Source organism: Hydra viridissima, unplaced genomic scaffold (genome assembly GCF_058129835.1).
Source record: "Hydra viridissima isolate aposymbiotic clone 2 unplaced genomic scaffold, HvirCarnegie_v1 scaffold_5, whole genome shotgun sequence".
NCBI classification, from domain to species: Eukaryota; Metazoa; Cnidaria; class Hydrozoa; order Anthoathecata; family Hydridae; genus Hydra; species Hydra viridissima.
The window spans coordinates 9,510,258-9,520,959 of NW_028324304.1; the positions used below are offsets into that span (position 1 = coordinate 9,510,258).

The following is a 10,702-nucleotide window of genomic DNA, read 5'->3' on the forward strand; positions in this document are numbered from 1 at the left end:
TCTTGTCGGAAATGTTTCTCATCTCAAAAACCATTTGCATTCAAAACACAAGGATATTGCTATAGAACTTAGAATTTTGGAATGGAGAAGAGTTCGAAATAACAATCATTATAAGGGTAACGGGGAAGAAAAATGCTATTTTCGTTTCGCATAAAAGAGTTAAATTTGACTTCGATATAAACGATACAGTAAGAGATTTCATAAAATCGATTCTGATGAGAATTTAGCTTATGACGGTCACTGATGACATGGGGAAGAATGAGATGATTAGAAATGCTCTTCAAGCTTTTGGTGTGAGATGGAATTTTCAGAAAGCAAAAGAATTTATTCTTAAAGCTGCTTATCAAATTTATGAAATAATTGCAAAGGGTATTGAAAATGTAAATCCATCATTAATTTTTGACTCAGCGTCTCTCTCAATACAATTGTTTTTTCTGCAAGTATTTGGTAAACAAAATATGGAATATTGCACGATCGAACTTTGGGAATGCTCACTCAGCGCGGACGGCAACTTGGAGCGGCTTTAGCTTATCAGCAAATTACTCTGATTGCGAAAGTAGGAAAAGGAGCAGATGATATTTACTCAACACGTTCAGATCAAGGTAAAAACATGATCAAATCTTCTGATATTATAAGAGAAATGCAAAATCAAATGGTTATTTGTAATGAATTTGTTGAGGAAGCACAACAGTTTGATTTTGAAGATTTCGATCTGCTTTACCGAGTCAAATTATGCTATCAGACATGTTTAAGAATCTCGCGATATATGAACAGATGTTTTATGCAATGAAGGATTTTCAAAGATCAGATTATATTAGAGATTTGCTGGCTCTTAAAGGTGTTAGAAAAAGTGAATGAGATCATCTTTTTTTGAAGACTTTTTTAGTGTCTGTTGTAGTAAATTCATTTGTTTCTTTTTGAAAAAAATTAATTAGCCCAAGATATTGCCAAATTGGTTTTAGAACAAATAAAAATACAAACAGAAATCATCAGTAGCATTTGAGTTTTTAAATACCTGTTTATAAATGCTGTGACTAGGCCTCCATTTGCCAATTTATATGAATGACCAAGGAAAGGGGACATTTTTAAGAACTTCAGATTGTGCTATCCAGTATGCCTTGAAGATTATATAGAGGGATAGTACGTTACATAATTAAGAAATGCAAACAGACAAATTGTGTCGGTAATTTATTCGGACGTGATAGCAAAAGAATAACAACTGACAAATTAGATCGATTGATACAACGCAAAGTTAAGTCTGATCGCCAAAGCTGTGAAGATCGAGCTCGAGACCGAATTAGGAATATCAATGCACACCAATACCATTCAAACAGACTTCATGAAGCTGGGCTTTTCGGTCGTGTAGCACGAAAGAAACCATTAGTCAACAAGGTCAATCGAGGTAAACGTCTGAAGTACGCTAAAACAATGTTGAACAAGCCGATTATGCTTTGGGAATTTGTCATTTGGTCCGATGAATCGAAATTTAATCTATTTGGGTCTGATGGGAATATAATGGTATGGAAATAGAATTGGCGAATTATATATTTTTGACCAAACAGTGGATCGATTTTATTATCATGATATCATAGAGCAGGGTTTGTTACCTTCGATTCAAAAATTTAATTTTAGACAAGATTTTTTCTTTGTCCTTGACAATGATCCTAAGCATACTTCAGGTCTAGTTAAGGATTGGCTCAAGCAAAGCAATATTCAAGCATTAGCTTGGCTTTCGTTCTCGCCCGATCTCAATCCCATAGAACATCTATGGGATGAGATCGAACGGAGGATGAAGATACACAAGCCGTAGAATATCCATGAGTTTGGGAACCTCTTGAAGAACGAATGGAATAACATCGAGTTGTCTGTTCTTCATAAACTTGTTGATTCAGTACCAAATAGTTGAATGCATCAAAATGAAAGATTACCCAATACGATATTAGGTTTGATGAAATACCTGTTCTCGACGAATAAAATTTTTTTTCTTTCCTCTGGGGCTAATAACTTTTGGACTCACTGTATGTTGGATGCAAAAAGCACTATACGTTAAAAAATTAAATACGAAAAAATGAACATTTTGTTATTTAATAGCCTAATTATCTAAACTAATGTTTAAGTGACGTCATGTCTACACTTCGTAGATAAACATTTTATATCATTGTGATTTATTGTCATAGAACAAAGAATAGGTTCTATGCAGTGGGTAACCTTTTGAAACGTCTTGTTAAACAGAATTCCTAACAAGCAATTGAGTAAAAACAGGGATGACTGGGACAGTGCAAAAAACGCTCTGCAGACCGTGACAGTATTAGCCCTAGCTTTTTTTCTTTTTAGAACTGACAGTTTATTGTTATTATTGCAAAAAACAAAAAGCAAATATTTAGCCAATTGAAGTCTTGAATTAATTGATTTTTTCTAAAAAATTATCTAATGTTTTCCTGAATGTTTTAAAAAGTTGGAATAAAACTTTTTTGAACCTTTTGCAGCCCTTTATTGAAGAAGGTTCAGATTGTTGAGCAGTTTGCAACACTCATTAGCTATAAGTGGCCTCTACTGTAAAACTTGGGTCAAAACTTTTGCCAGAAATGAAAAGTCTCACTAAACTTGCAAGGATAAGTGACCAGGTCAATTGAGATTTTTGAAAGTTTCTGGAGGATCCTCTGAAATGGACACTGTTGTTGCTTGACAATATCTTTTCCAACTCTGGGTTAAAAGTTGTTTTGATGATGGTGAGTCGTTTTGATGATCTTGCAACGGTATCATGCTCTACAATGTTAAAAGACATTCCATCTTTGGTTATCATCATTCCATCTTTGATTATCATCAAATCAAACTCTATTGGATGACAATCATTTCATCTTTGACATCCATTCCATCTTTGATTATCATCAATTCCAACTTTGATTATCATCAAATCCAACTTTATTGGATGACAGCAAATAGAGTGAAACTTTTCACAAAAATTAGGCTCCACAACTTTGAAATGTATGAATTGCATAAATATTGATGCCATTTTTTGATTCCAAGATTAGACAAACCTGTATTCAGCTGGACTTAAACAAGATTTTCAGTAGTCATGCAGAGTTTTTGAAACTATTTCCATGCACTATCGCTTTCTAAATATTTAAAAGTTCCTATAAAGTTCATAAAAGTCTAAATAATAAGCCATTGAGAAAAAAACTTATGATTTGTGTTTAATTATTGCATGTTGTTGTTCAGTCGTGATTATATACTTTTCCTATTAAAAAAATATGTACTTGGTCTAACTCTTAGATTTGGGTTAACCTTTGCATGCGAAATGTTGTCTGATCCACTGGGAGTTAATTTTTTTTGTGGTTATCACATGTGTTACAATAGTTTCTGTTGTAATCAATTAAATTATACACTAAGGTTTTTTGTAACTATCTTCGCTTATTTTTTATTTAATGGGACCAAACAAATCCAATCCCAATACTTTCAAAGGAATGCTTAATTCAGTTCAGTAGCTTGGTAAGTTTGAGGCTAATGGAGCAAGTAGCTATTTGGTTCAAAATCTTTACCAGTTTAAAAATCATTTCATTTCTTTAAACTTTTTAAAAATTTGTCTAGTTTTTCTTTTGGAATTCTGTTTAATTATTTTCTTTCAAATTTCTATAAAAGCCTTGCAAAATGCGCATCGTTCACCGCCATCTTGGGAGGCCAATTTCGGCTTCAATTTTTTTGAAAAGAGCAATAGAATACGCTATCCAGTTATTTTTTGAGATCAGTGATTTGTTTTAATTTACCATTGCGTCATTTCAGGCCAATGATATATTATATATACTAGATGTCTAACTTCGATCCGAAAAGTGAAGCCGTGGAAGCCATTTCTAATTCGGACAAAAGCATGAATTTTTAACTTTTATTTCGCACGTCGGATATAGCTTTTGCCCTTATTACAAATGGCAGATTCAATTTCTAAACAAAAAAGCGGCTTCACTTTTCGTCTAATAAAATCCCGCAAGTTAGACATCTAGTATATATAATATATCATTGTTTCAGGCTGGCAAAAGTATTTGCTTCACTGCGAAAGCGCGAGTCAGATATCAAGTTAATATATCATTGATTTTCATCGCATTTTTTAGATTTATGACAATTTCTTGATACAATCAAACAAGATGCATTAGTAAAAGCACTTATTCAATAAGTATCCATAAAGAAAAGCTTTGTACAGACATGTATCGTAACTTAAGGGTAGAGTGAGTACTACCTTAAAAAATTTACATCTATTAAAAGCACTTAAGGGTTCTTTAAAAGATTAGGCGATTGAATTATAGATGCTACAAGCAGAGCCGGATTTACAGTTTTAGGGGCCCTAGGCCAAAAAAAAGCCTGTGGCCCCATATTTAGAAATAATATGTTAGTTTAAAAAAATAAAATGTTAGTTTAACGTAATTAAAAGTTTTATTTTCATTTTTTTTTAAATATTGTTTAAAATCTACATAATCTTTTTTCTGTATTTTTCTTTAACGAAATCTTCAATCAATGAATCTATATTAATTGACTTCATTTTGTCTGCGTTGCTTGATAATAATGCAAAATTGTTTAACGTTTTTTGTGACATACCCAGCCAACAAGCCAACATGAGTCCCATCTAATTTTTACCTGGGCTACGTGGGCTGATCTTGGCCAGGGTTAGCAATATAAGATTCGACATGGGTCTTATGTGGGATGCCCATCAAACCGGCTACTGCGAAGCGGCCGGCCTATCTATAGTATAATCGGCCATGAAATATTTTTTATCGCGCCGAAATGAGGCAAATAACTTCTATATTGAATTTTTTCCTAAATTTGTCTTAATTTCTTGTATTTGATTCGAAATACATTACTGTAGAGATGTCTAATAAAGTATATAGCGAGCGAAGTTGACGACGTCACATCTGTCCAGGGTAGATGAGCATTTTCGCATTGCAGCTGAGAAATCTTTTGATGTTGCTCTAGCTGAGGAGGATTTAACTTTAGAGATAAAAACTGTTGATGGTTTTGAATATCAGAATGGAATTGATTTGGAGGGAAATATTGCTGATGAAGATTATTTGGTAGGAAGTTTGATGGAAGTTGAAGATATTGATCTTTGTGTAGAACACTGTGATGTATACTTCGATGATAATGATTTATCAGATGAATTTGAAGAACATGAAGAAGTTGAGCAAGAACCAGATTATAATGTTCGAGAGCGGTTAGCAGAATGGGCAACTCATTATAATATTTCACATGCAGCCACAAATGCACTTCTGGTTATTTTAAAGCCTCTTCTTTTAGATATCCGATCTGATGCAAGATCATTATTATCTACCCCAAAAGTAACTGATATAAAGTCTGTTGGAGGTGGTCAATACTACCATTTTGGAATATCTCATTCTTTAATTTCAGTTCTTAATGCATCAAAAATATCTTTAGATGACATACCAGGTATACCTACACTTTGTAGGCACTACTCGACTTTCTCCCCCCCCCCCCCCTAATTTTATGATTGATTCTGATAGAGAATTTTATGCTGATTCAGAAAAATATAAAAACATAGACCTGAAAATTAACGGAAAGTGCTCTAATTCGAAGTCAAAGTTGTAAAAAATCCCACTAAAACCCTAATATTCGCCATTTTGAAAATAATAAGTTAATGAACTTTTAGCTGACAAAAGCAATACATTAATAGCATGGTTTTTACGTTAAAAAAATCGTTAAAGTATGTTTATCTTGCGCAAATTTTTGTGGCAATGAAAATAGCCGTTTTTTGATTATTAGAGAATAAACTATTTTGCAAGTAATGTACTTTTGTAATAAATTTTAAAAAAGAATTCAACAGTTTTTTTTCCTAAAAGAAGAACTTTTGAAACTCAGTTCATAGTTGTTCTACCACATGTAAAATTTAGAAAATGTAACCTTCAAACCGTTTTTTTTAATAAAAAAAACCAGCGTACGATACAATAATAGTTATTCATCAATTTTTCTACATTCTCAAATTCTACTTTCAACCTTTATTTGAAATCTTCTATTAATTTCATTTCCTTATAACACTTTCGTTTCCATACTTTAAAATAATAATGCTAAGACTTATGGAAACCAGGTCTGTTTATTGCGCAATGTAACGGTAATTAATTTTCGTTAAAAATGAAAGCGTTTTTTAAAAAATAGCGATTATTAGGGTTTTTAATGGGATTTTTTACAACTTTGACTTCGAATTAGAGCACTTTCCGTTGATTTTCAGGTCTATGTTTTTATATTTTTCTGAATCAGCATAAAATTCTCTATCAGAATCAATCATAAAATTAGGGGGGGGGGGGGGGAGAAAGTTGAGTAGCGCCCACTTTGTATATATATTGATGGTGTACCTTTATCTAGAAGTTCAAACTTATGCCTCTGGCCAATCCTAGGAATGTTAAAAAAATACCCAGGCTAGGTGTATTTACATTAGGCATATTCTCTGTAAAATCTAAGCCTAATTCTGGAAATGATTATTTACGGGCTTTTGTTGATGATATGCTTACATGACATGTTTGAGGTAACAGCAATTCTTTAAGTATATGTCCTTTTCTGATCCTTTTTCAGGCCAAAGTTAAACAAAAGAGTATTGCCTTCAGACTCTGAGTCTGAATATGATGACATTGTGGTTCCACCACCTCCAAAGTCCTTCATCCCTTGTTATCCCCTGTCAACATCATCCTCTCTGGTTTCATCACATTCACTAATTAGTTCTCAGTCACCTTCCACCTTCAACCTTCAACATTCTTCTGAAACACTGTTCACTACAAGACCTTCAAATTTACTCAATGATTAAACTGGTAGGTATTGGTCTTGATATTGTGGCAGATTTTATTCTTTACAAAACAATTTATGTATTGAATTATGTTTGATGGCATTATAATACTGAACTGAATGATTGGCAAATGGTCTTTTATTTTGCATATCGAAATTATGTTTTTTTTAATGAGGTATCTTTTACCTCGTAATCTGTAATACATTAAAGAATACTATTTATTGTTAAAAAAGGTTTTAATTTTTTTTTTATTTTAAAGAAATATTTTTTAGGTCAGCTCAATAGAATTGAAAACCTTTTTGGGAGAGTCTTAACACAGCTGGAAGGAATTAAAGAAACTCAGTGTGTACAAATGACCATGATTAGAAGTCAACAACCAGTTCAAAATGTTGCAATACTTCCAGAAGGAGCCATTTTTCCTTTGTTAACAGAAGATTTTACATTAATGGAAGGAAAATTTGATGACATCAATTTCTTGAATAGTGTGGTAAGTAGTATCAAATATAATCTATGGATTCTGTCTAAATTAGTTATCCACCCACCATTTGTGAATTTCCTGAAATAAAACAGATCTCTTACCCATTTTTAGTTTATGTTTATTGTACATGCTACAAAGCCCCTAAGAAATCACATGTTGTCCCATCATGTATACTGTGTGCTCATGTAAACCTCTGAGGGCAAGTATAAATGATAAGATGTATATGATGATACAGTATATACGATGAGAAATATAAATCAAAGTGTTCTGTCTGAGAACTTGATTAAATTAATTTTTAAAAAATGATAGCAGGACTATGATTCTACTTTCATAGAAAACTTTAATTTTATTTTTAGGTGAATTTTATTGGGAGCAATACTCTTGAAGAAGCAACAAAGGGGATGATGGCTTTTGTGATGAGCAACAACTTAGCCATGAAATTTAACGTTTTTGGTCGTGGTGGCAAGAGAGGGTTTGGGTCCACCTGACTTTTTGATACTGTGTACAGTAAGTGGAATCTTATCTAATTAACGCTTCAATGATTCTCTCATTTCAAATTTTCAATCAATATTATAAATTAAATAGTTTTAGAGTAAAAACCATGGTATCTTTGTATGTGAGTTCCTCGTTTTCTTCCTTACTTTCCAGAGTTAAAAAAACAAATACTTTTAAGGATGCTAAATAAATTACATGCACCATTAATGTTGTTGTTAGTTTTATTACATTTTGTATTTCAGAGGCAATTAAAGGAAACCAAAAAACAGCTGAGGTCAATAAAAAAGACTTTGAGAAGGCAGTAGGTAATTAGTGATAAGTTTCTTGTATATTTAATCTCTTTGTTATGAAAATCCTACTTTTATTAGGGTGTGAATTAAAAAAGAGTGCTTTCATAAAAGAACTCTTCCCCTTAAAAACTATACCAACAAATTTGCAGAACTGTATTGTAAACTTTCGTTGTATCCATCTGTAATAAGCTGAAAATTTTCCTGTTTTAAAAGTTATCTTCAGTCCTGGTATGGAAAGGTTTATCCACAAAATTTAAATCTGGAGTAATAGGGGATTATCATTTTGTCATCACTTAAAGTGAATTAATTAATATAACTGTTCTAAATGCAACGAAAAGTAACAATTTTGTATGTTTTTGTCTTAGGAAAGTGGCTTTTGGGAAGTCGAGACCGCGACGGTAACCGTGCCAACCGGGTGAGGGCTTCGAGCAATTGCTGAATAATTCTTTTTATTCTCAATACAATCACTAACAACATCCATGTATATTTTTTTTGTTTCCCGATGATATGCAAAAGCTTTGCTTTTTTTCCCAAACCAAACAAACTGTCTCACCCAAAGTGGCTCGAACTTGTTTTAAAATCTAGATTTATGCGCATTTTGCTTGACTAACGTCATGTATTGACTTAAAATTTAACTACTTAGTCTACGCGTCAACATGCTAAGTCATGTTTAGTTATAATGAAGTAACCTAAGCAACAGAAAAGCGTAAATAAAGTATCGTTGAAGTATCTTTTAAAGAAAAATCAAATGAAAGAGTAGAATAAACAATCTTCGCCGAACCGTGGTTAGCTCACATGGGACCCAGTTGGAGCCCGCGGCCAATTTAACATGGGCCCCACATAGTTATTTTACATGGCTCCCATGTATTGGCCCATCAAGACCCCATATGGGACCCAGCTATCCGCGTTGGCTGGGTAGTTGATCGCAAATCATTTTTTATTAATTTTAATTTTGAAAATGACCTTTCTCCAGAGCAGTTGGATATCATGAAACATATGAAAATCCTAAGAATGATTTCAGTATTTGGAAATGTAGCCTCCATTTGTTTTTCCTTTATAAGTTTATACAAATCCAAATGGGACACTTCAGGAACTTGAGTATTAAAATGTTCTTTCAAATACAGATGCAGATGTTCAATTTCTGCATATAAATTATCATCAATATCTTCCGTGTAGTCTTCCACCAGACGATTAACACGTCTTTAGCTTATCTTTGTTGAATCTCGTGTCTATTAAAAATACAAATTTGTCATTCAATTATTGATAGCATTGAGCTCTTTCTTTTAAATTTGTAGTAAGATTATTGATAGTTTTTAAAAAAACATTCGTCTTAAAATCTTCACGTGGATTTATTTGAGGTTCTTCTGATCAGTTTTCATCTAATAGCGCTTTCTTATTACGGCGTCTCTTTTGTAAATAATCTATGTCTGGTAACAGTAATTTTGCATCTTGTTCTATTAAATCGAACGTGTTAGTTAATCCAAGAAGATAATCTCCAAGAGATGAATAAAGTTCAGCACAAGTATCTAGAGTAAACGTTGCACTTTGCAATGATTTGGAAACAGCATTCATTCGTTGCAAAACTTGATCCCATATTATTGTTTGTAAAGCAAATTCAAAAGTTTCCATTTGGGTAGTAAGTTTCCAGCCGCAGCTCTTGTTTTTGTTTCAAAACTTTCACACTCATTGATTTTGACCAATTCTTCTATTAATTTATTGAAGTTCTGGCGAATGGTTTTGACCGAGTCAACATGAGCGCTCCACCGAGTATTCGATAGTGATTTCAATAAACTACTTGCAAACTGTTCCAAAACACTCCACAACTTTGTAGAAGCAGAGAAAAAATTATACAGTTCTTGAACAATACCAAAAAAATTGATTCCCTCGATGCAGCAATCTACAGCAGCCTCTCCTACCAAGTTAAGAGAATGACCTGAACATGGCAAGAATTTTGCCAGCTTATTGAACTCCAAAATTCTAGTTTTTATTCCTTTATATTTTCCAGTCGTATTGCTTGAGTTATCATAAGACTGGCTTCTGCAGTTGCTGATTTCCAAGTTCAATTTTACGTTTAAAAAGTCCACGGTTGCATTTGCTAAATTTTCCCCGGTGTGATTATCGATGTGAATGAAGTTGACAAATCTTTCAATAGGCTCATTAGAAATTTGATCAATGTACCTCAAGATCACACATAGTTGATCTTTGTGACTCACATCAGGTGTTGAATCTACTGATAATCCATAATACTTAGATTTTAAAACATTGTCGCTGATTGATTGCAAAACTTTTCTTGCCATCAATAAGATTAATTCATCACATGTATTCTTTGAGAGGTAGTTTGTTTTTCCAGAACCACTGTCACCATAATTTTTTATGTGTTTGGCCAATAAAGGATCAAACTGAGCAATCAATTCAAGCAGACCAATAAAATTCCCGTTGCTCTTAGACCAAAATTTTTCATTTGAACCTTAAAAGCTAAGTTTCTTTCGATCAATGTGCAAATTACAGCTATAACTCTTCTTAGAACCAGTAGTTTTTTTCTTTGCGAATTTCGTTTAGAAAGTTGATCATTTAAAAAAACCTTGTTATTTTTTCTGTGAAAGTATGCTAAGGAAGCTTTTCTGTGGTCTGATGAGTGTTCATGCCCCTGAATTTTTCCAATTT

The 10,702-nt window shown here is 32.9% G+C and overlaps 3 protein-coding genes across 3 annotated transcripts; 2 read left to right on the forward strand and 1 right to left on the reverse strand.

The window, feature by feature from the left end:
- The first annotated feature begins 230 nt into the window (after window positions 1-230).
- On the forward strand, window positions 231-1,530 carry LOC149888518 (uncharacterized). The gene is made up of 2 exons (XM_090089088.1): window positions 231-380; window positions 1,171-1,530. The coding sequence occupies exons 1-2, from the start codon at window positions 231-233 to the stop codon at window positions 1,528-1,530; spliced, it is 510 nt and encodes a 169-aa protein (XP_089945214.1).
- Window positions 1,531-4,854: 3,324 nt separating this feature from the next.
- LOC145180574 (uncharacterized) lies at window positions 4,855-8,514 on the forward strand. The gene is given in 7 exon segments (XM_090088071.1): window positions 4,855-4,897; window positions 4,900-5,430; window positions 6,568-6,800; window positions 7,048-7,262; window positions 7,610-7,760; window positions 7,991-8,053; window positions 8,404-8,514. Coding segments are annotated over 3 exon segments (585 nt in total). The 3' UTR covers window positions 6,579-6,800; window positions 7,048-7,262; window positions 7,610-7,760; window positions 7,991-8,053; window positions 8,404-8,514.
- A 1,119-nt stretch (window positions 8,515-9,633) lies between these two features.
- Window positions 9,634-10,335, reverse strand: LOC149888519 (52 kDa repressor of the inhibitor of the protein kinase-like). The gene has a single exon (XM_090089089.1). The coding sequence runs from the start codon at window positions 10,333-10,335 to the stop codon at window positions 9,634-9,636; it is 702 nt and encodes a 233-aa protein (XP_089945215.1).
- Between the last annotated feature and the right edge of the window lie 367 nt (window positions 10,336-10,702).

What these genes read in the sequence shown, in the direction of transcription:
- LOC149888519 (XM_090089089.1), bottom strand. Translation starts at nt 10,335, where the DNA reads ATGGCAAGAAAAGTTTTGCAATCAATCAGCGACAATGTTTTAAAATCT.
- LOC149888518 (XM_090089088.1), top strand. Translation starts at nt 231, where the DNA reads ATGACGGTCACTGATGACATGGGGAAGAATGAGATGATTAGAAATGCT. An exon ending in TTGCAAAGGGTATTGAAAAT is followed by an intron (nt 381 to 1,170) that starts GTAAATCCATCA and finishes AAATGCAAACAG; the next exon opens with ACAAATTGTGTCGGTAATTT.